Genomic DNA, 26,071 nt, shown 5'->3' on the forward strand with positions numbered 1-26,071 from the left:
ACCATGGTCGTAGTAGATAAATAATCGTTATGAATCAGTACCTATTTCTTTTGGTGAATGGCCCACAAATTCAAACTAGCATCAAAAATAAAGAATCTTTACAAAAAGAAAAAAAAAAGTCCAGAAATAATTAACATCTACCAGATGAATTTCAAACTACAAACATTTTAACTGCGGCCTCATCAAGTATTGTGTTCTACCCATGGAGGGCATATGTCCCTATTCGTTCTATACCTCCTCATCATCATAGGTCGGAAACGCATGAAACAATAATAAGAACAAAGGGCTATGTCACGGTTGTAATGTTTAAGAATGAAGGAACCTGGGCACCGGATATGACAGTTTTCGCAAAGTGGTCGTAAAGATGTATTGTTAGGCAGCAATTCAAAATCGTATTTGACTCTTCCTCCTGGTTGGGCATACCTGATATCACCAACTACACAGAAAACGTGCAAAGTGACTCCGCAATCTTTACAAGTGTAGAACCAAGTCTTTGGATTTGTTTCTCTTTCGCAAATATCACACCAGTACTTGCCGCTTGTCTTTTCATCACCATAACATAGAGTGAGTGGATGATCATCATACCTGGGAAGCGTTACCGTTAATGGTAGAGTGGCACAACGAAAATCCAAATAGTAATCGCATTTCTTACAACCTATGACGACATTTCTTTCATCCATGCCGCAACTTTGGCAAGTCTTGGCGTCACCAAATGGTGGTAGTTGGAGGTAGAGTAAATGATGATCGTGACTTCCATGGATAAAAGGCACAGTAATCGAAGTGCATAGTAAGTCAAAAATATAGTACATGAATCCTTTGCAAACAACCTGACGACAAGCTCCACAAACTTCTTGGTTTCGCAGACAAAGACCGAGAGGTTCTGGGCTCAGAAAATGTCGTTTTGTCTTAGGAAGATTAGCACAGGTTTCATGGAGAACGAAACTGCAATCTGATTCTGAACACTTGTAGAATGTGTAAGAACCGATGGGACTAACACATGCTCCACACAAACTACTTTCTTCACCATCTTTGCTGAGGCTCATGAGGTTATGTTCATGAGCGAAATGAGTGATTGTGTTGTCATCATTCCTTTTGAATGGCTCGATATCTTCGATTTCTTCAGGTACTCCATCGAGCTCTATTCCATCCCACACGTCACGCCTTGTTGCACATCTTGAATGAAGAGCATAGTTAGGACATAAGGAACAAGAATAAGCCCCATATGACCAATCAATCTCTTCCCAACAAACTCCGCATCGCCATTCTCCAAGACCAAGAGGATACTTATACGAAACGCGGTGGTCATGGTGATTGACATGAATGACACGTGGTAATTGTGCACACTCTTGATGGAACATCATGAAATCACATTGAACACATACATAAGGAGAACGGTCACCTTTCGTCCCACAAGCATCACAAACGAAGGAGATTAATCTTGGCATGAGTGTGAGTGTATGCTCATGGACCTTCAAATTTGAAAGATCAACAAGTGGTGGATTTTTAATTGCACAATTCATATCCAAGTTGAACTTACATATAGCACAATGATAAAGTAAATTCCCAATGTCGTCTCCACATAGATGACAGCTTCGGTGAGTGTAATCTGGAGCACCATCGGTGAGAAGCTTAAGAGGGTGTCTGGCATGAGAATGGTGAATGATCTCAGGTGAGTCAAATAGGTAGACACAACTCTCTTGAACTACCAACCTACAACGAGGGCATAGATAGCCATGTATGCAGTAATCTCCACAAAAGTCGCACCACATTCGAGATTTAAAGTCAACCATGAGTAGAGGATGGGGGTGCCACGCCATATTCAAATGGGCTCGTGCACACAGGGCACCAACTACGCAACCAATGTCCAAATTGAGTTTACAATCAAAGCAATGATAAAGAAGGCGTTTGGTGATTTTACCGCATAGATGACATATTGGGTCGGTGTGATCAGGAGCTCCGGTTGTGAGAAGCTTAAGACAATGTCCATCATGAGAAGGGTGGTCGAATATCTCTTTGAACTCGAACAGAAATGCACATTTCACGTGAACAGTAAACTTGCATTCATTGCATGAGAAGGCATCATCACCATACGATCGATCGCATGCATCGCATTCCAAACCATCAAAATAGTGAACGTGGGATAAACGATGCTCGTATCCTTGCTCGTGTCCGCCGAAGTACACAGTCATGGCAGCTGCGGCTATCATAGGTGGATTCGTGGAGAGAATCGCAAATTAATGTTTGGGTAATATCACTTAATTAGGTTTCGTGTAATAATGGTTTCTCTATATAATCAGATCAATGCTACTTGTTACATTATCTTATACATTCACATTGACGTTATTAATCTATATTAATACAACTAGCTAGTGGGCAAATTGGTAGTCTTTGTTTAACTAAAACGCTAATATCGATTGTCCCGCTCAGGTCGTGTCTGCCATGTTAGTTTGTTTAATTACTTATCTTTCCTCTTTAAACTCTCAACGGGTATGTTTTCTTCCTTTTTTTCAATTAAACAACTGAAAATCATTTCACATTGAAGATTCATCGAGATCATTGATGAAAGAAGTCAAATTCATGACAGCTAGCACATATACTGAGCCGACAATGATACCTTCGAGATTAACTGTTTAATTTTAATCACACAGTTTTCCCTTGTAAGAGTATTTTGGTAAATATGATATAAAATTCTAAACCAAATAATTGGGTAAATGATGTAGACTATTTATTCTTTTTTTGGTTGAACTGTAATATTTCTTATTAATGTTGACGAGGGAGTAAAATTCTAAACCAAATATTTCTTATTCAAGTAATGTTTTTATTTACATAGCTTCGTTACATTTTATTAATTTATTGTAAATGATTTTTCACTAATATGAGTAGAAGAGTAACATGAAGATGAAGCCATGAAGGGTACGTAAAGTGTAATATGAGTGCCTCGGTACAGCTTTCCCTGCGAACGATAGCACTAGCAGCAGCATTACACTACAAGAAAACAACCGCAAACCGACGGCTATATCTGTTTGTAACCCGTCGGGAATAACCTAAACCCGATGGATTACATATGGCATCAGTCCATCGGTTCTAGAGCGTCGGGAATATTAAATCTGTTGGGAATCTGTCAGTATATTCAACAGATATCCGACAAATTTCCGACGGCATATTATTCCGACAGATTACCAACGACTTTTGTTCCCGACGAAATGGCGACAGATATTATTGTTGAGATGTAGCTGTTGAGAATCCGTCAGAATAATAAGCGACGGCAATTGATAACTTCCCGACAGATAATAGCAAAGGGAAACTGACTGTTTCCCAAGAAATATATTTCGTTATTCCTGACGGATTTTCCAACAACTACATTAGAGACGGTCTCCCGACAGAGTTTACCGACGGATTTTCGACAATTAAAATGATTCATTTCTCTGTTTTTGCTCTGTTATTCTCTGTTTTTACCGACGGATACCCAACAGATGGTTAATGTTTAATATTAATATTTTAAAAATATTTAATTTACTAATTAGATAAATATTTAAAAATAAATCTAATTTCTTTTGACAACAGTTGCTAATTATGTAATAACATTTAAATTCATAAATTTGGAACTCCAAAATACAATATTACAAATCATCCCAAAAATCAAAACGAAAAAGAAATTGGGGAATAAAACATAAATATTGTGAAAAGAGGTCTAAGAACTTGAATTCACAGGGAACTTTGATCGCATCTCTGCCATGAACGATGCAAGCTCCTCATCTCTCAGTTTGTTTTTCTCATTCTCTTTTTCCATCATCTTCTCAAGAGCTTCAATACGTTCATCTTTTTCTTGGAGGACTCGAAGAAGTTCAGGATCACGATCATATATTGGTGATGAAGAAGTACAAAGTCTTTTTGCCACATTTCCTAATCCAAAGATTCGACCCTTGGTTTGTGGAGTTTCCTGAAACCAAGAACAATTAGAACAAAATGAAACCAAATAGAATCATAAGCAAAAAAACAATTTGAATCAAAGTGTGATGTACCTCAAGAACGAATTGGTTAATCATCTCGACCGGGATTGGTGTTGGTGAGCCATTTCCATTGGCTGAAGGTTGGGATAACCTAAACTCCTCCATCCTCTTACGAGAATTTTCAATCACTTCCTTAGCCGAAGGGTCTTGAATTTGTTTGGTCTTCTTGTTAGTGTGGGTGTCTTCCATCAACGTTAAGTGATCAGGAGCAACACCATCTCTTTTAGTCTTGAAAACAAATCAAGATGTTTTAATCCAAAGATGAAGTTAAGTTTTGAACTACAAAATGTTGAAACATGTTGAAAACTTACAAGTTGTTTTCCACGGGTATAGTGGCTTGTTGACCCAGAATTGTGCGTTGCTCTCCCTTTGCCACCTCAATTGCTATTCCAGTTCGTAGATTTCTGGGTAGCAATTTCCTTTGTCTTGGATTGTGCCCAATACTCTTGCAACCCTTCATACACCTTCTCGTTTATTCCCTTTGGAGTTTCTCCTTTCTTCCACTCACATAAAGTGTTGGAATATTGAGTGGCTGCCTCTTTGTCAAACTCTCTACGGACTCTAGATGTCAGTTGTGGCTCCCAGTTAAAATCTTGCTACAAGAGTAAAAGAGATGATTAGTCTGATTGCAACATCTTTTAATACTACATGATCATCTCTGTATGTATACAAATTAAGCTTGCCAATAAAGAAATCATGTCCTGAATTAAGCTTACCGCAAACTGTTTCAACCAAAAGTCACTGTCATCACTTGGCATTGACGAGTATGTTTCATAAGGTTCTTTGAGGAGTCCATACATCATCCGGTTTAGAGATTTGCTAATGCCGTTTCCAGATGCCTCAAACCTACAAAGAAGAATGATCTGAAATATATAAAAAAAATAAGAAATCATAAGTGTTTTAGAGTTTGAGATTTACCATGTAGCATCTCCGATGTAGTTGGGATGGAGTTTTGGAAGAAGTTCTCGTCCCGGTTGAGAAACAAAATCCTCAATGGTCATTATGACATGAGGTGAGGCAGCTGTAGGCGATCCCGAAGCTCGTGTGGAGGGGGTTTGAAACTCAGCCCCAGAACCACTGGGTTCTTCTCGGTTTTGGGTGGAGCGGTTCCGATGAGGACGATATGCTTCGTAGTCCCTTTGCAAAAAAAAATATTTTAGTTATACAAAAATCCAGTGAAAACCCATAAAAATAGTAACAAATAGATCCAGTGAACCATCCCTTAATCAACGAAATCCTTTTTTTGATTTTAGGAAAACTAAAATTTAACCCAATTCTTAACAATTGAAAAAGCAAAATCATAGTATCTAACAACCCCTTAATCTGACATAACGAACACCTAATCTAACATTTTTGAACCCAAAATCTTTACTTTTTGAATCAGCCACATATAATGAAACCAAACATTGCAAATCCCAATGCTAAAAATCTTACATTGTTGAGTGGTTGTGTTGATATGAGGAACAAAATCTTTGATTTAGAAGAGAGAAAGAGGGAGAAACTGGAAAGACCAGAAGTCAATCGGTGAAGAAAAAAATATTGGTGAGGAAGAAGAAATGAGTCGGCTAGGTTGAGAAGAGAAGGTGAAAAGTTTTTGGGCTTACACTAAGTAACCCAATTTTATTAAATAATCCTTCCCACAATAACCAAAAAATTTCGGAAAAATATATTCCCGGGTTAAATTTTGTGTTTTATCCAACGGAATCCTGACGGACCATTTTGTTATTACCGACAGTTTCCCGACGGATCTATGAAAAAAGTTCCAAAAACATCATATATAGTTAGAAAAATATCTTTACTACTCAATTACCATTACAATAAGTATACTACATAGCTTGTCAATCTGTTTCATTAAAAATAACTATAAAAAAAAAAAACTTAAAATTTAGTAAATAGTAACATTCAAACTCTTAAGTAACATTATAAGTGTATATAGAAACACTTATGATGAAATCATTTGAACTTATAGTAATATAATAGACCAAAACTGATTGGTTGTGTTTAAGACATAAGAAATATTGTCTGTGAATGTGTTAAGTTATAAAGTTTCATATTTCTATACCCTATACCCTAAACCCATCAGAAATCTGTCGGAAAGCTGTTGATATTTACCCGATGGTTTTTCGACGGATTTAAAAAACACGTGTTAAATGCGTTTGAATTCTTAAACCCGAGAAAAATTTCGGGCTGCCGGGTATCCGTCGGGAGTTCCAGACAGATTACTAACAGACTTATGAGTTATTCATGTTTTATATATTTACATTTCAATTTCATTTCAATTGTTATGGAGTATTTTGTTAGATTACAAATTATTAAAAAAATTTGTTATTATAAAAATTGAAATTTTATATCACAAGTCTTTATTATTTCTTTTCTAACTTATTATCAAATTCTTTTTATTTTTTTTTGTTAGATCTCATTATTTATATAACAAATTATTGTCAAAATTTAATTATATGTGTATTAGATTTATATATAAATTTTTAAGGGTATATAGATCTAATTAAATTTATTATAAAACTTGCATTGCCATGGTGTTTGATCTTTTATTTTTATTCAATACAATATGAAATTAACATTTATTTTCTACTCGGATTCTGTTGAATAATCAGAAGAAATTGAGTCTGTATCATCATCAAATTCTCCAATTTCTTCCTCTGACTCTGAATGCACTACTTCATCTCCGAACATGGTGAAGTCAACCACAAGATCAACTTCAAGGGAATGTTCAACCGAAGCCATCTGACAATTGTCGCTTACCTGCAAAGAATCGTGAGCTGCAACTCCATATACTAGACCTCTTGGGTTTACCGACGTAACTGTGATCCATGGGTCGTTCATGTTTGTAACTCGAGGATAGGTTAAGTAGTATATCTATAACAAGTAATAAAAATTATTAATTATATATACCATCTAATGATGCTTTTCTAATTGAATGTTAAGAAATGAGCATACCTGGTCATCCTGTGATGCAAGAATAAATGGGTCATATTTCATTAACCTTCGTACTGAATTTATTGACGTAACACCAAATTGGTCAACTCTTACATCAGCACCAATTGTGGGATCGTACCAGTCACACACAAACGCAATGCACCGTAGGTTCAACATTCCCAGATATCGAATTTCCAATATTTTTTTAAGGATACCATAGTACACAACATCGTCCGCTTTAACGGATACACCAAAATTAGTTGTTGTCCTCCTATCTCCATCATCATGAATCCTAAAAGCATACCCTCTTGTGCAATACCTCGGATACGCCAGTAGTTTGGTCCATTAGAGATCTCTACTAACCATGTTGGAAATGATTGACCTTTTGAAATTCCATCTGATACCTATAAATTTTTTAGAATAATTAATCAATATATCATTTCCTATTAATTATTAAAGTTAATTATATAACTTACATAATATTGCAACCAAGTAGCGAAATCCTTATCTTTAAGCTCCTCAAGTTTATCCTCGGTATATTCCGGATGGTAGGAGCGTATTACAGCCATGTAAATCCTGTAAAACAAAAATAATTAATAAAATTATTTATTCTAAACAATGTAATTTTATATACATAAGTATATTTTAAATACATACCTTTCATAATCAATAATATCCTCAGAGTTGTGAGTATATACATGTGCAAGTGAGTATACTCCTGCACTGAAAGTTTAAAATTCTTCCATTTTCCACTAAGGCGGCCGAGTTGAGTATACGGGATATGTTGGTTGCTCGCCACCATCGTCATGACGAGAAGGACGTCGACTCTTGGTACGGACTTGCGAAGGAAAGTAATATTCCGCAAAGTGTGAGGCTTCTTCATTAATGCTTTGTGCCACAATAGAACCCTCGACTTTGCTTAAAATTTTTAACTTTTTTCTTTAGGTGAAACATGTACCGCTCAAAAGGATGTACATGCTGCTTCCAACGGTAGATGAATAGGTAGATGTTCCATAACATCAAAAAAAGACGGTAGAAATATCTTCTCAAGATTGCAAAGAAGAATGGGTATATTTTGTTCCAAAATGCGGATACTGTCAACAGTAAGTGTTCTTGTGGATAAGTCCCGAAAGAAAGCATCAATCCCTACAAAATAGACAAAAGAAAATTTAATATTACTATTGATAATTAATAGATAGAAAATATGTTCATCGTTAACAAAGATCAAACATACCTGCAATTGCTTAGTGCAAATTTGTTGGCAGAAGATTGGCAAAAGCAAATGGAAGAAGTCGCTGCATAACAACATGACAATCATGACTCTTCATTCCCATAAATTTTCCTTCTCTAATATCAACGCAATTACGCAAGTTAGATGCGTAACCGTCAGGGAACTTCACACTGTGGGTAATCCAGTTGAAAAAAGCCACCTTTGAATCCGCATTTAACAGATATATCGGAACTGGGCATCTCCCGTTTGCCATTACCTCAAGCTCAGGCCTAGAGCAAATATATGGCAAGTCTAATCTAGACTTCAAATTGTTCTTTGTCTTCCCTGGAATGTTTAGGACGGTGTTCATGAGGTTGTCAAATACGTTCTTCTCAGTGTGCATGACATCAAGATTATGTTTTAACAAAAGGTCTTTCCAATATGGCAAATCAAAAAGAATGTTCTGTTTATGCCAATTGTGATTTACACCAGCACCGTCAACAGGATCATGTCCACTACCACCGACGTCAGGAGTCCTTGCTGATCCAAAATCTCTAAACTGAGTTAACATAGTCTCACCATCTATAACAGGAGGTGGATCATCGAACACTTTCTTATTCTTCTTAAACAAATTCCTTGAACGACGATAAGGGTGATCAGGTGGTAGGAATCTTCGGTGACAATCAAACCAACATGTCTTGCGACCGTGACTTAATTGGAATGCATCTGTGTTATCTTGACAATACGGACATGATAATCGTCCATGAGTGGTCCATCCAGATAACATAACATATGCTGGAAAATCGCTTATGGTCCACATTAATGCCACTCGCATCTGAAAATTTTGTTGAGTTGATACATCATATGCTTCAACACCATGCTCCCATAACATTTGCAACTCATAAATCAATGGCTGGAGGAAGATATCAAGTGACCTCTTTGGATGCTCTAGACAGGGAACAAGGATGGAGAGGAACAAAAACTCTCGACGCATGCACAACGATGGTGGTAGGGTGTATGGTGTTAAGATTACTGGCCACAATGAATATTGCCTTACGTGCTTCCCAAATGGGTTGAAACCATCTGTACAGAGTCCTAAGTAAACATTTCGTCGCTCAAACGCAAATCCGGATACACTGACTGAAAATGTCTCCATGCTTCTGCTTCTGAGGGATGTGGGATCTTTCCTTCTTCTCTTCTATGCTCTGCATGCCATCTCATTGTCTCAGCTGTACGTTCAGATTGGTATAACCTCTTTAACCTGTCTGCTAAGGGTAAATACCACATTCATTTATAAGGAACGGGAACCCTGCCACTTGTTTCTTGAAACCGTGGTTTGCGGCACCATTTACATCTTCTACGGTTTTCGTCTTGTCTCCAGTATATCATGCAATTGTCGATGCACACATCTATTACCTGATACGGCAACCCAAGACCAGCAACCAGTTTTTGAACCTTGTAGTATGATGCTGGTGAAATATTATCTTCAGACAAAACGTCTTTCACAAAATCTGCTATCGCATCCACACAGTCCTCCGCTAAATTGTAGTCTGTCTTAATCGTCATCAATCTACTTGCAGATGATAAAGGAGAATGACCCTCTCTACATCCTGGGTATAGCGGTTGTTTTGCTGCATCTAACATTCCAAAAAACTTATGGGCTTCTAAATTAGGTTCCTCTATCCTATTCCATCACCACTAGTCGACTGCATATTTTCCCTATATGCATCATTCACCATCTGAAAAGTACCTACACTAAAATCTATATCCGTTCTCTGTTCTTCTAAACTAGCAGCAATATTTGGTTCGCTAGTACTAGCAGCAATATTTGGTTCGCTAGTACTAGCATAATCCGACCGTTCTCCATGAAGAAACCAAATCTTATAACCAGTCATAAACCCATTGCAATACAAGTGATTCCAAACTAAATCAATCCTAATATTATGAGAATTTCGGCAAAGAGAACATGGACATTTCAACTTACGTGTTTTCTTAGCTTCCGGTTGCTGACAAGCCAATTCCATGAACTCGCCTACGCCTCTTGCATACTCATCTCTTAGTAAGTTTGATTCTGGATCCATCATTGGTTCATCCATCCATGATCTAAAATAAGAAGACATTTTTCTCATTTTTTAGTTGGAGAGCAAGAAAAATATAGTAAGAACTAGTTTGTTTTGAGAATTAGTCTCGATACTTATTTATAGAATTCATGTCCGTCGGGAATCCGTCGATATGCCGACGAAACATGGTCAGCCATTCTTGTCGTTCAAACAGCTAAAACAACGGTTACAAAATGGTAACAAAAGACCGATGGATCACCGATAATTTTCAAACGACTATAATAACGGTAACAAATGACCAATGGAATACTGAAGAAGTTCTGACGAAAGAGTCTAACAGACTTAATCTGTCAGTGTTCTGTCGGGATATGGTCCAGAATTCCCAACGGAACAAATCCCGTCGGTAATTCCCGACAGATTACCAACAGATTATAACGGTTGAATTCTCGTCGTAAATCAGTCGAGATTCCATCATAAATAGCCGACGGGATAGGGTCCGTCGGGAATTCCGTCGGAAATCACATTTTTTCTTTTAGTGTTAGGGATGCGACTAATTGATGGCACTTTTTCAGATTAATATTATGATATAATTTTTTACCAATCTTTAGAGATACCTAAAGATATAACGTCACAACTATGATAAAAATGTACATAACATTTGAAATATTTAAAATTCAATGTATCATAAAAATTTAACACATAAACACATTCAAATAAAAAGGGAAAATTACATTTTAAACCGTCAAAATGTCATTGAGTAGCACTTTAAACATTGAGATTTTTTCACTAACACTATAAACCTTTAAATGATTTAACCAACACTTTAAACCTTAAAACTAACTTTTCTGTTTGCACCACCATGAAAGATGACGAAACAATAATATTCGTCAACGTGAAATAGTTAAACTATGCTGGTTTGATTTAGATACTTGTTTAATTTAATTTTATTATTTATTACGATTGATAAAAAAAATTAAAATACATCAAAGAAAAAAAAATGAAGAATTAGAGGTAAGGTTAAAACATTTGACAAATGTAAAATTGAAAACAACAACATATTTAAAAGATTTATTGGTTTCGAATGAAAAGTCAATCGATTTAAATCAGAATCCAGTGGAGATGCATTTATTAAAAAATATTAATAATGTGAATAGTAACGTCATAAAAGTTTTGTCTAAAATGAAGATGAACACAAATTTAATTTTTATCCTTTTATTTATTTATAAAAGCTAAAAATAATAAAAATTTCAATTAAACCAACATAATTTAACTATTTCATGTTGATGAATAATATTATTCCGTTATTTTTTATGGCGGTACAAAAATGAAAGTTAGTTTTAAGGTTTAAAGTGTTAGTAAAATCAGTTTAAAAGTTTATAGTATTAGTGAAATTCTCTCGAGGTTTAAAGTGCTACCCAATGACAATTTGAAAATTTAAAACGTGATTTTACCTAAATAAAAATATTATAATAAAATCTTTTAATTTGTTTATAATGAGTTTTCCCGACATATCGCAGGGCTCACAAGTCCATTACCTAGTTAGAAAAGGAAGAAAACTTGGTTACTGAGACTCCAAGAGTTAGAGTAGCAATGATAAGAAAATAAAGAAGTCGAAGTAATATGGGAGACAAAAACTGGGCTAGCGAGAAGGACGTCGAATAATGTTTGTCAACATCGTATATAAAGAAACAACTACATATAGATCCATTATTACACTGAAACATTAAATTTTTCTGTCTACTTGTACTAATTGCAACAGCCATGTCTTTCGTATTAGACGATCATGAGCATCACGTATCCCTGATTAAGAATCGTGTTGGCTTGGAATGCAATGCTTGCGATCAAGTATATGGTGGTGGCTACTCATGCGGTGAATGCAATTTTTTGTTTCACATGGATTGTTCATTTGTGTTCCAGATACATGACCACCTTTCTCATGTTGGACATTGTCTTAAGCTTCTCACAACTGGAACTCTGATCACACCGACCCAAAATGCTATCTCTGTGGTAAAAACACCAAGCACCGTCTTTGTCATTGCTCTGATTGTAAACTCAATTTGGATATGGAATGCATTATTGATGCACTGTGTGCCCGAGCCCATATAAATGTGTCGTGGCACCACCATCCTCTGCTCATGTTTGATTTTGGTCGAGCATATTGCGACTTTTGTTATAAATATTGCAAACATGGGTACCTCTGCCCTCGTTTCAGGTTGGTGATCCATGAGGGATCTATCTCCGTATTTGACTCACCAGTGATTATTCACCCTTCTCATACCAGGCACCCTCTTAAGCTTATCACCAATAGAGCTTCAGATTACACAGACCCGAAATGTCATCTATCTGGAGACAACACTGGGAACTTACTTTATCATTGTTGTTTACAAGATCGGACGATTTGGCCAATTACACAGCGTGGAGTCGCTAGGTAATAAGAAGCCGTCGCGATTATACCCAAATCGAAAGGAAAATTGGGGAAAAAAAACTCGATTTTGATTTGATTTTTCACCAAAATATGATGTTAAGTGTGGTGATCTACTATTTTTATGTCATATCCACTTGAAAATATGATAAAATTGGTACAAATTGAGTTAAAAAAAAGTTTAGCAGCCATACATTAGGGTTTTACAGCATCTGGATTGTGTGTGAGAAGATGATTATCAAATAAGGCGTTGAGCCCGTTACCTTGGCCTCTTTTACCGAGTTATAAACCAATTGAGCTGTCAAATATTTTCATAATATTTTGGAAAACAATCTATATAATCACAGAAGCTATACATTGTATTATTAATTATGAATAATAATAAAAAAAAATCTGAAACTAGCCATCGATTAATCTCTGATTTAAATCTGATTATCTAATTAATCACTAGGCCCTCCCTCACCGTCGGACTAACGCCTAATAATTTTTAAAACATGGGCTATATATAAGTTCAACTTGAATATGCATATTGCCATTAGAAATCCCCCACCAGTTACTCTTTTAAATATGAAAGTCCATGAGCATACACTCACACTCATGCCAAGATTTATCTCCTTCGTTTGTGGTTTTTGTGGGATGAAAGGAGACCGTTCTCCTTATATCTTTTTTAATGTGATTTCATGGTTAACCATGACTTGGCATTTAATGTGGTATTGTAGCTGACATGACATTTAATCCCTTGTGAATTATTGTAATCTTATTTTATTTCTCTTAGACACATAGCAACAATTGCTCTCCCTCGTTATATGCAATTCTCTATGTACACAACTTTTAAATTTTATTAAAAATTATGTCTTCGATTGTCATAAATTATGGCTCCTATAGATGTCACAAACGGTGATGTCACCCAATTGTCCACCCAACTAAGACAAAAATTCAGACGAGGACAAGAATCTGTGCGTGAACAATAATTCCCTCAAGGACAACAATCCCAGTGAGGTCAACAATACACGCGCGAGGACAAGAATCTTGGTGTGGAAAACAATTCACTCGAAGGAGAAAAATCTAAATGTGGACAACAATTCACCGGAGGATAATAATTCAGACTTCCCAACTAGGTAGATCCTGATGTATTCAAATCCTCCAGTAGATCATGTTATTTCCTGTTCACAAAATCTAGTTTATGCTTTCATGTTTGTGTTGGACCCGTTTAAAAACTTTGTACTCAAACACCTTACACAACCAACTAGTCTACATAACCAAATTGTAGACAAGATATTCATGACCTAATTACACAAAAACTCGGATTGGAGGACTAGTCTAAGTGGCAAGTGGACTTCTCCGAGTACACATGGTGCACAAGATGGACAAGTCCTCATCATTTCGAGTCAACTGTAGACAAGAGTTCCTTAAGTTGTCTACAGAAACAACTTACTTTGTAGACAACATTTTTGTATGCTAAATCATGTCCACCATATCAACTTACTTTAGAGACAATTTCATTCAGCCTTCTCTTTTTTCTCAGTTTATCATATCTATTATTGATTCATTTAGATTTACGGGATGGGGCTGAAAACAGTTGCTGGTGGGATCAGATCTGAGTTATTCTCAACATCGAGTATGTTGGTTTCCATCTCCTGGAGGGGACCACAACTTCTTTTTTGGATTAATTATGAAATGAGTAAAATTAAACAAGGAGCATTTCCGTCTTTTTCTTATAAGACTGTGGTATTGGGTGAAATGAGTTATCAAATGTGGTAGAGAGAAGAAGAAAGGTTTTGAAATGTGGTAGATCTGTTAGAAAACTCTTCAATTAACCTTGCAGTTGTAATACTTAAGGTGTCAATATAATTTGGAAGGTGTCAATACAAGTGGTAACTTTATTAGCAATCAAGACTAGATCAAGCAATCACAAGCCAAACCAATTCAAAGAGATAGTTTATGTCTAATAATCCTACTGTGAACAAGATGAAAGAACAAAACAAAAAACATAACAAGAAACAAACATGCATAAGTAAAAGCAGCAACAAGCATAAACATAAACTAGAGAGCAAAAACAAATCAGTCTCAAAGAGCAAATAACAATCAGAAAGATAGAGGTCCTAAGGATGAGAGTAATTAATGTAGGTGGAGGCTCTTAGTCTATTGGGTGTTTATCAAACCACAATCAATATTCGTAGCCAATGAACATTTTAACTTAGCTAATCTAATCTCTAAACAGAAGCTACTCAAACTCAATCACTTCCAAACATAACTCTCGTTAGAGAAACATGATCAAGCAAACATTACAAACAACTTTATTCACGTCAATAAACACCCTACACATCTAATCTCTTAGGCTATGAAAGTAAATCTTTGGCACTAGTGAGTCAGACATTTCATCAAACACCTTGTGGGTGTGGAAATGGCTAAGTTCTGATTCCAAATGATCAGTAAGTAATTAGCATTAAAAACCCTAATCCAAAAAGGAAACATTCAAATCTAAGCTTGAACACCCTATATACTAAGATTCTCCATCTAATCTATCACATCCTCAAGAACACTAACACTACTCAAACTCAAAAATCATCATCACCAAGAACACAAACCAAGAAAAATTTTTTAAAAAAAACATGATTAGATAGATAATGATCTAACAAAGAAGATTGATTAAAGAAAAAAGTGCAAATTCTAAATAGATTAGGAGAAATTTGTATTACAAACTCAGAAAATGTTTTCGTGGCTATTCATAAACCCTAGGATAAAAGCAATGTCCTTTGGGAAAGACATAAGAGAGTATTTATAGAACATGTTGAAAACCTTAAAACATAAAACGACGAAATAGATAGGCGGTTCAGGAATCCGGTTGACCATGTCGCAAACCTCCTCTGTCATCAGGTGCGGCCGAGTCACAAACCTCCTCTTCCATCAGGTGCGGCCAAGTCGGAACGTCTCTTCCTGTTGCTCTATGCTTTGTCTGATCGAGTCGCATGATGATGTTGAAGTAGTGTCGCTCGAGTCGCAAGACATACACAACGAATCAAGTCGCACAAAAGAGGTTGTTCTCAAGTGGGAGATTGGTTCGTCAGTCGAGTGTAATGATAATTATGAAACATGATGGATCAAGCCGCAAGATGAATGACAGGTCGAGTCACAAGGTTGAATCTACAATTTGGATGATGCGATCGAGTCGCCATGCGGATATAGTGATGTTTAGCCAGTGAGGTCGAGTCGCAATGCTTTTGGCTTGGAATCTCCGATCGAGTCGCCAAACTTCACTCTGGTTCACTTCAACTCCAACGGTCTGAACATTTCCTAAACACCTAAAACACTCCAATATGCAAGATCTATTCGAGTCTAATGCAAGAACTACCTGAATATGCAAGATGTATGAAAGTCTAATGCAAGGACTATCAATAATGCAACACAATGAGTCATCATAATTAAATTCAAGGTAAATCTATGCTAAAGAGAGTTAAAATGTAGAAATATCAGACACCCTTACTGGAACTCCACAAACCGGTTCAGGGTGTTACAAAGGAAGAGAAGTCCCCTTTGAAATATGTAGTCCATCTTCTCAATATCAACTATTTGGAGTTGGTTCATCATGTGAGGATGTTGTAGTTTCTAGTTTTTTCAAATTTAGAACAAACCTTTTAAGTTTCATCTCTCTCTTTTTCTTTCTCGCGGTTTTGAGTTTTGTGAAGAGATTTGTCGCTAGAATACTTTTCAATACTGAAGCTTCATTTTCTGTATCTTACAACAACACAAATTACAACATACTTAAAAATAAAGATAAAAACAACAACAACAACTTCTGACAACTAATACAACAACTCCCCTCACAGTTAGCTTATTCTTACACGCAAAGTCTCAAACAACTACTAAAGTACTTTCTCAACAACTCCATTAGTTTCACTAACTAATGTTTCCTTGTTAACTCTTCACTTACAGTTCTTTGGTCTAGTTTGAGAACCAAAATGACATTATTCAACACTCCCACTTGCAATTTTGTCACTCAAACCAAGCTCTTCTCAAATTCTTTCAAAGATGAAACCTCCTAATGACTTGGTGAAGATATCAGCAATTTGATCTTCACTCCTGAAGTACCTTAGCTGAATATCTCCATTTCTTTCTGATTCTAGGAAAACATGATACTTGAATTGAAAGTACTTTGTTCTTCGGTGTTGCACTAGAGTCTTACCAATGTCTATTGCGGATTGATTATCGCAGTAGGAACAACTTGTTTAGTCTTGAAGTTTAACTCTTCTAACAAGCATCTCAACCAAATGCCTTGGTTCATGGCTGCACACAAGGCCATGTACTCTGCTTTTGCAGTGGATTGAGCGATGGTACTTTGTCAATTTTGTGATTTGTTGATTTTTTGTTCTTTTAAACCAATGGTTGGATGCAGCTGGCCAAACCTTTTGTACTATTTGGTTTGGATTAGCCAACAGTCAGGGACTATTTCAAATACCACAAGTCTATTAATGTAGAACCGTCATATCAATTCTAGATGTAAGTTGTTATATAAGCTTTAAAAGGTACATATCAAGTCTATTAATGTAGAACCGTCATATCAATTCCCGGAAGGTCACCCATCATGAGACTATTCCAGCTCAAGCAAGCTTAACTCTGGAGTTCTCTCAGGACCCTTGACCGAAAAAATAAGTGCACTTTGGTGACATAGGTGGCCAAATCAATTCTTTTAAACCTCTCCGCAAGTTTCTGAAACCAGGATGTCATAAAAACAAAGAAAAATCTGAGAGATAAAGAAAATTCAAAGACTGAGTACGTTAATATGTCTTAGGAATAGCATGCATGTACGATTAAGTTTTCTTATTAGGAAGTACGAACAATAGAAGACGAGGAAGACAAATAGGGTAATAGCTCTTATTTATTTTCGTATACTTCCTAAGACGTGAGAAATTTCTAAAGACTCCCAACTACAAAACTTTCAATATTAATGTAACCCTTAATAAATAAACACAAATGTCATATGAACCACGAGAAGACATGTGTTTGATAAAATTGTTTAGCCAATCAAACTATAAAGAAAATTTGGAGAAGAATCGTTTGACAAGTCGTACTTCCTAGACACTTTCAATTGGATATTGGAAAGATTGGAGAAAAACTTGTTTCCCAATCTAGCAAAAGAGTGTGAGACTACTATGTGCATCTTGAAGTTTTTAAGTTCTCTCTAGCGGTGAAAATATTAAAGGCATTTTTGGCTGGATCACACGAAAAACAGATTATAAAGAAAAAACAGTGTCAGAAGCAAAAAAAAGAGAGGAAGAAACAGCGGCTGCACCACACCACGAAAGAGGCACATAAGGCGTGAGAGTTAGAAAAAGGGGTAGATTTTGATTTTGATTTTGAGCTTTTCTTTGTTTCAGTTTATTACTAAACCGGTTGTTTGTATAGAATGTAGTGGAACTGATATAAGACAAGATTTGTACATGTTTATCTTTCTTTTGTATTCGTACTTGAACCTGAATGTAGATCAACAACATATGAAACATTTTGAGTTGCAAAATTGATAACCACTGGGGTTGGGAATGTGCAGGATAGGCTTTCTTGGCACCAACAAAATTATTACATTAAGCAAGAGTGGATGACATAGTGATTCTTTTGGGGAAACAATTAGTAATGTTGTTGTTTTCGGGTATGCATTGTTTTTTCTTTAATTACCGAAAATAACATTATAATCTATATAGGTCTTCATCTAACGATTTTGGTGCAGTGAATATAGAATGTGTTGTTTGTTCAAAAGGGTAAAAAACAAACTGAAGATAAATGTGCACATAGGCGAATAAACTTCTTTTACATCAGATTATTCGAAGTGGAGTTATAAGAAACTGCGTAGCTGTTTGAGAAGTTTATGACAACATCAAAATTCTAAGCAAATGCAAAAGAAAGAAAGAAAAATTAAAATTGTCAATTTAGTTAGCCATCACCGGCAAGTTAAAGATTATTCTAAGTTTATCTCTTTGACACAGAGGTTTAGAGTACCAGATAGGTAATCAACCAAGAGATCGAAAATGAAAATTTGGGATTGGAAACCGAACAAGATGAGAGGGAAATTATATTATACCCACTCGAAATAGTTAAGTTGAACCCAAAAGCACAAAAACTGTAACGCATAGTTGAAACTTCCCCTTATTTTCAAGTCCTACATGGAAATTTTCTTTCACGTCCATAACAACCAAAACAAAAAATAAAAGTATACAAGTTAATGATTATAAGTAAATTAAGAACGAACATTCTAAATACGTTACAAAAAGCTCAACATGGCTTTAAAAATTTCTTTATTTTTTCCTCAATTTTGAGGCATTGACCGGTTGTTTAACAACTTAAAACATTAGAGTAAAATGTTTTACACAACCACTAGCTACGGTCCAATATCCAAATGGCTCATAACACAAACAAGAAACAAACTTAAATCATTGTGCCCAATTTAGATGTTGATTGGTTTTCCCACTACCTCCCGCAAATGCTATATTTGTGGATGGTAGCGGTTGCTAGCGATTGGTACCAATCACACAAATCGTTCCCAATCGCTTCCAATCGTTCCCAACCGCTTGAAGCCACTGAATTCTAAAAGGTGCTTCCCGCAAGTGTTTGCGGTTGTGGACGGTTGCGGTTGGATTTTTTTTTTTAAATTAAAACAAATCAATGATACTGAAATATTTTTTCAGAAATCTTCTACCTAACCATTTTATCCATTAAGGATGAGAGAAAATGAAGTACATATACGATCGAGAAGATTAAAAATAAATAATTATACAAGAAAGTAAGATTTTAATTAACAATAACCCAAAAAACTTGATGTAAATTTAATGGCAAATCGCACATAGGTTCAAAAAAAATCTAAATATATAATATTTCATCAGAAATTTAAGAAAATAAAATTATTTGTGAAAAATATTACAACAAATCACCAATGACTTTTCTCAACTCTCGCTTCAATATGAAATTTATCTATTTTTTGAATAATTATTTTAGTAGTTTTAATGAATTATAATTATAAATCAAGTTTAATAATTTTTTTTGGTGTTTTAAAACATTTATATAATTATATATTACATTTATTATGTTTTAACCGTACCCGCTGGTCAACTAGTCGTAAACCTCCCGCAAACGCATCCATTTTAAAACACTAAATCAGTCATTCAAAACGTTTAATAACGCTTGAAACCTCAACCACCTGCTTCCGCAATCTCCCACAACCTCAACCGCAACCGCAAACGCTGCGTTTGAACCAGCCAGGCCCTTGTTAGCAAAAGAGTCCCATATAAGATGCCACAATAGAAGTGATGTGTTTCTTTGGTTTCATAGACACCTTATTAATAAGTATTGGTTTCTGCCCATGGAGGGTGTATGACTTTAATCGCCTTCCTTAGAGTTCTCCAGAAGTTGAAACGGCTGAAACAACAATAAGAACAAAATAACTTGTCTTCGAAAGAATCCTTAAGAATAAAAGGACCTGGACAACGAGTATAGCTATTGTTACAGAAAGGTCGTGAAGGTCTATTGTTAGGTAGTAACTCAATATCACACCAATATCCCCAAGTACACACAGAACATGCAAAGTGACTCTACAATGTTTACACGTGTAAAACAAAGTCTTTGGGTTTTTTTCTCTTTCACATATATCACACCAATACTTTCCGCTTGCCTTTTCTCCAAAACAAAGAGTGAGTGGGTGATCGTCATACCTAGGAAGTTTCACCATTAATGGTAGAGTAGCACAGCGAAAATCCAAAAAATAATTGCATATGATACAACCTAGGACGACTCCTTTTTCATGAATGCCGCAGCTCTGGCATGTTTTCAAGTGACCATATTGTAGTTTGAGGTAAAGGATGAGGATGACTTCCATGGATAAAAGGCACCGTGATTGAACAGCACACTAAGTCAAACCTTTGAGCTCTATCAATATACATAAACCCTTCGCAGCAAATTTGAAGACAAGCATCACACTTTTCTTTGGTATAAGGATGAAGAGAAAGAGGTCTTGGGTTTAGAAAATGTCTTTTCTTCTAGGGAAGATTCACACATGTTTCATGGAAAACTAAACTACAATCTGAACAGTTGTAGAATGTGTTAGAACCGATGGGTCGAACACATGCTCCACACAAGATGCTTTCAGCGAGAGCTATACCATCTTTGTTGAGGAGGTGCATGTCATGTTCATGTGCGAAATAAGTGATTGTGTTGTCATCATTCAACTTGAATGGCCTAATATCTTCAATTTCTTCAGGTACTCCATCAAGCTCTTTCCTATCCCATACGTCTTTGCTTATTGCACATCATGAATGAAGAGCGTAGTTAGGACATAAGGAACATGAATATGCTCCATATGACCAAACAATTTCTTCCCAACAAACTCCACATGTCCATTCTCCAGGACCAAGAGGATACTTGTACAAGACACGATGATCATGGTGATTGACATGAATGACGCGTGGTAAATGAGCACAATCTTGATGGAAGACCATGTAATCGCACTGATTACATACATAAGGAGAACGGTCGCCTTTTTCCCCACAAGCATCACAAACAAAAGAGATCAATCTTGGCATGAGTGTGAGGGTATGCTCATGGACCTTCAGATTTGAAAGAGCAACTGGTGGGGTTTTTTCAATCACACAACTCATATCCAAGTTGAACTTACGCATATCACAATGGTAAAGTAAGTTCTCAGTGTCTTTACCACATAAATGACATTCTGGATCTGTGTAATCTGGAGCTCCGTGGGTGAGAAGATTAAGAGGGTGTCTGACATGAGAAGGGTGAGAGATCTCTAGTGAGTTAAATACAGAGACACATCCATCATGAACCACCAACCTGCAACGAGGGCAAAAGTAGCCATATCCATGGCGTGTAAGACAAACATCGCACCGCATGGTAAGTCCAAAATCAACCATGAGTAGAGGATGGTGGTGCCACGGCATATTAAGATGGGCTCGGGCACACAAAGCATCAACCATGCAATCAATGTCCAAACTGAGCGTACAGATGGAGCAATGATAATGAAGACGCTTAGTGTTTTTGCCGCAACTATGACATTTCGGGTCGGTGTGATCAAGAGTCCCCGTTGTGAGAAGCTTAAGGCGATGCCCAACATGAGAAGGATGCTCAAACGTCTCTTGTCTCTTGAACACAAATGCACATTTCCTGTGAATCGTAAACTTGCATATATTGCAAGAGTAGCCCTCACGAAACGATAGATCGCAAGCATCGCGCACTCCAAACCTTCACTGTTGTAAATAGAGAATGGTCGTGGCCTTGTAAAATCTCGGAATCCATGGCTTTTGTGCTTATCAGAAGTTGAAAAATATGCAAATTAAAAAATAACGGGTTGTTTCAGTTAAACTATTTACAATGGTTCTAAAATTAAACATCCATCCTTTTTTTTTTAACACTCTACTTCATCTTTTCTTTTTTTCATTTCGTTATTCAACACACATTTTAATTTTAACCTTTACAATAATTTTTTTTAATTAAAATCAACACCTTACCTTAACAATTTTATTTTAAATTCCTTTTAATTTTATTCTAATTTTGTAACTACAAAAGAATAAAAATTATTTTTATAATTGGAAAATTACATAAATTGTTGTTAACAATTTTGTTTTATGTTTTATTTTAACCAAATTATTGTTATGTTCAAATGAAACGAAACTAGTCTATGTATATAGATATCAAATGATGATGAATTTTGATATAAATTTCTTTTCTCTAAAAAATTAATTACTACAAAATAATTGAGCACAAATAATTGGAAAAAGATAAAAAAAACACAAAAATCTGAAAACCCAATAGAAAATAATAAATATTAGAAAAAAAAAGCTTCCTTTTGTGCCACTTAACATCGAAGCCCCATTCCTTTTGCATTCAACACAAATTAATCCATCTAGATTTTCTCAAAATATTGAACACCTCCACTATACGCATTAAAATTCAACTCACTCATCTATATATATAAAGTTACCTTTACTCATTTCTCCTTCCTCCACTTCAGCATCCACCTAATCAATTTTTTTTGCATAAAAATACTATTTTTTAATATTCATTCATTACATATTTATTAATTATAACTAATAATAGTAAAAATAAAAAAACGAATTAACTAAAATTAATTAAATTTTAAAATAGTATAAACAATAATATAATTTTTTATAAATAATAAAAATAATAACTATCTAAAAATAAATTAAGTAAATTAAATGAAAATTTGAAAATAGTAAATATAATACTATAAATTTTTTTTAGTAACAATCTTATTATTAAAATTACAACTAAAAAATGATTATATTCCAAAATTTAGAATGGATTAATGAGTTTTAGTCTTTAGAATGTAAGTAAGATTTTAATGCATGGTGGAGTAAAAAAAACAAGTTCTGTAATTGTATTTATAAAAATCTAAACATGAAAATAAAATTGAAGTGAAACATTAGTTTCTAAGAAACATATACTATAAAGATTTATTATTAAATTTTACTTACAAGAAAGAAAAGATTAATTACTTAACTTAACTTAACTTAAAAGTTTTGATCTAATAAGGAGCACACTTTTTTTTTGAGAAAACTATGAAAAAGAATTTTGAAAAAATAATCTATCTAAAAAACAAAATCAATGGTCAGGAAATATAGAAAAAATGATATTCAAGCCGTTACAAAAAGTGGCATGTGATTTGTGTAACAAATCTTATAAGGTATATTATCAACTGGAGCTACAATTTTATAACATGATATAAAACATATATAACATATATATATATATATATATATTTATCCTGTGGTTTGTTCTTTTGCTGGTTCTGTCTTGGAAGATGGCGTTCTTTGGCACCAACGTTTGAGGCATCCATCTCTATCTGCTTTACATAAACTCGTTAGTCATATTCCTTCTTTGAAACAAAAATCATTAGATGTTATGCAATGTAAAATCTGTCCTTTAGCAAAACAAAAGAGATTAGCGTTTATTTCACATAATAATCTAGCTGAAAAACCTTTTGATCTTGTTCATCTTGACATTTGGGGTCCTTTTATTGTTGAGTCTATTGAAGGTTTTAGATATTTTTTAACGTTGGTTGATGATTGTACTTGAGTCACTTGGGTTTATATGCTCAGAAATAAGAATGATGTTTCTACTATTTTTCCAGCTTTTATTAAACTCATTTCTACTCAATATAATTCAAAAATTAAAGCTATACGTTCTAACAATGCCCCTGAGTTAACTTTCAATGTCATTGTTAAAGAAAATGGAATGGTGCATTATTTCTCATGTACTTACACACCACAACAAAATTCAGTAGTTGAACATAAACATCAACACTTGTTAAATGTAGCTCGCTCTTTACTTTTTCATTCTAATATTCCTTTACAACATTGGAGTGATTGTGTTTTAACAGCTGTGTTCTTAATCAATAGGATACCATCTCCTTTACTTGATAATAAATCTCCTTTTGAGCTTCTTCTTAATAAATTACCAGATTATAGTCTAGTAAAGTCTTTTGGTTGTTTGTGTTATGTATCAACTTACTCAAAGGATATACATAAATTTTCTCCTAGAGCTAGGCCATGTGTTTTTCTTGGTTATCCAGCTGGTTTCAAAGGGTATAAAGTCTTTGATTTAGAGTCCAATTCAATTTCCATTTTCAGAAATGTTGTTTTTCAAGAAAACCAATTTTCTTTTAAAACAAGTGAACTTCTTTCCTCCTCTGTTGATATGTTTCCTAATCATATTTTGCCTTTACCACCACCTCTACTTTTTGTTGATTCTGAGTCTGCTAGTGATTTTGAAAGCTCTTTGATTGATCATTCATCTGCATCAACATCTAATACGCATTTCAATTCTAGCACCATCGATACTGCAACTGAGCATAACATTGAGAGTGACTCTGATAGTTACTAGGCCTAAACGAACTACTAAGCCCCCTAGTTATTTGTCTGAGTATCACTGTTCTTTAGTACCTTTCACCTCTACTTTACCTCTTACAACTATACTTACTACTCCATATCCTATTACTTCTACTATATCTTATGATAAACTTTCTCCATAATTTCAATCCTATATCTTTTCCTATAGTCTTGAAATGGAACCAAAATCGTTTGTTGAGGCTATGAAATCAAAGAAATGGACTGATGCAGCTAATAACGAGTTACAAGCTCTTGAACTGAACAAAACTTTTGAGGTTCACACACTACCTGCGGGTAAGAATTTTTAGGTTGCAAATGGATCTTTACCATAAAATATTTTTCTGATGGCAGTGTGGAGAGATACAAGGCTCGCTTGGTGGCACAGGGTTTTACTCAACAGGAGGGTGTAGATTACTTGGATACCTTCTCACCTGTGGCTAAGTTGACTAGTGTGAAGTTTATCCTTGGTCTTGGGGTCTTGCTGCTAAACAGGGTTGGAGTCTCACGCAAATGGATGTTTCGAATTCCTTCCTCCATGGAGATCTTGAAGAGGAGATTTACATGTGTTTGCCTCCTGGTTATACACCTCCACCAAACACTACATTGCCTCCAAATCCAGTTTGTCGTCTCCTTAAGTCCTTATATGGCCTTAAACAAGCCTCTCGCCAATGGTACAAACGACTCTCTTCTGTCTTACTTGGTGCGAATTATATCCAGTCCCCAGCTGATAATACACTGTTTGTCAAAGAGGGAACTGGTGTTTTTGTTGTTGTGCTTGTCTATGTAGATGACATCATGATAGCAAGTGATAATTATAAGGCAGTGGAGAACTTAAAGGATCTATTAAAGTCTAAATTCAAGATTAAAGACTTAGGTCCTGCTAGGTTTTTTTTAGGCTTGGAGATAGCTCGATCTGATAAGGGAATCTCTGTTTGTCAGTGAAAGTATGCCCATAATTTGTTTTCTGATGCTGGATTCCTCGATTGCAAGCCAAGCTCGGTTCCTATGGATCCTAATGTGCATCTCACTAAAGACATGGGTACCCTTCTTCCAAGTCCGGAAGCTTACAGAGAACTAATAGGTTGATTGTTATATTTAACAATCACAAGACATGATATTACCTTTGCAGTAAACCAAGTAAGTCAGTTCATATCAGCTCCCTCCGATGTCCATTTGCAGGCTACACATAAGGTTCTACGCTATATCATGGCTAATCCTGGACAAGGTTTGATGTATTATGCAGATACAGAGTTGTGCTTAAATGGTTTTACAGATGCTGACTGGGGTACTTGCAAGGACACTAGACGATCAATTATAAGCTATTGCATTTATCTTGGTACTTCTCTTATATCTTGGAAGTCGAAGAAACAAGCAGTCACAAGTCGGAGCAGTACGGAGTCAGAATATCGAGCTATGGCACATGCGACTTGTGAGATCATCTGGTTACAACAACTTCTCAAAGACCTCCGCGTCAAAGTTACATGTCCTGCGAAGTTGTTCTACGATAATTGCTCTTCATATTGCTATGAACC

The 26,071-nt window shown here is 35.4% G+C and overlaps 2 protein-coding genes and 3 pseudogenes across 5 annotated transcripts; 1 reads left to right on the top strand and 4 right to left on the bottom strand.

Annotated features, from left to right (window-relative positions):
• Window positions 1–327: 327 nt before the first annotated feature.
• LOC104783617 (uncharacterized) lies at window positions 328–2,240 on the bottom strand. Its single transcript, XM_087510000.1, has 2 exons — window positions 656–2,240; window positions 328–585 (listed from the first exon to the last, which is right to left on the bottom strand). The coding sequence occupies exons 1-2, from the start codon at window positions 2,205–2,207 to the stop codon at window positions 437–439; spliced, it is 1,701 nt and encodes a 566-aa protein (XP_087366126.1). The 5' UTR covers window positions 2,208–2,240; the 3' UTR covers window positions 328–436.
• A 1,331-nt stretch (window positions 2,241–3,571) lies between these two features.
• LOC104779988 (uncharacterized) lies at window positions 3,572–5,760 on the bottom strand. 4 transcript variants are annotated; one of them, XM_087510003.1, is made up of 6 exons: window positions 5,445–5,760; window positions 4,929–5,147; window positions 4,727–4,856; window positions 4,322–4,606; window positions 4,023–4,230; window positions 3,572–3,940 (listed from the first exon to the last, which is right to left on the bottom strand). In XM_087510003.1, coding segments are annotated over exons 1-4 (570 nt in total). In that variant the 5' UTR covers window positions 5,447–5,760; the 3' UTR covers window positions 3,572–3,940; window positions 4,023–4,230; window positions 4,322–4,387. The 4 variants fall into 4 exon arrangements, with proteins under 4 accessions (XP_087366129.1, XP_087366128.1, XP_087366130.1 ...); XM_087510002.1 differs by having other exon boundaries at window positions 4,023–4,238; window positions 5,445–5,751; XM_087510004.1 differs by having other exon boundaries at window positions 4,023–4,238; window positions 4,929–5,136; window positions 5,445–5,644.
• An 836-nt stretch (window positions 5,761–6,596) lies between these two features.
• Window positions 6,597–10,274, bottom strand: LOC147945491 (uncharacterized; annotated as a pseudogene).
• A 1,701-nt stretch (window positions 10,275–11,975) lies between these two features.
• Window positions 11,976–13,359, top strand: LOC109132449 (uncharacterized; annotated as a pseudogene).
• Window positions 13,360–19,779: 6,420 nt separating this feature from the next.
• LOC109132450 (uncharacterized) lies at window positions 19,780–23,488 on the bottom strand (annotated as a pseudogene).
• Between the last annotated feature and the right edge of the window lie 2,583 nt (window positions 23,489–26,071).

This window comes from Camelina sativa, chromosome 4 (assembly GCF_030686135.1).
Source record: "Camelina sativa cultivar CO46 ecotype springtype chromosome 4, ASM3068613v1".
NCBI lineage: Eukaryota > Viridiplantae > Streptophyta > Magnoliopsida > Brassicales > Brassicaceae > Camelina > Camelina sativa.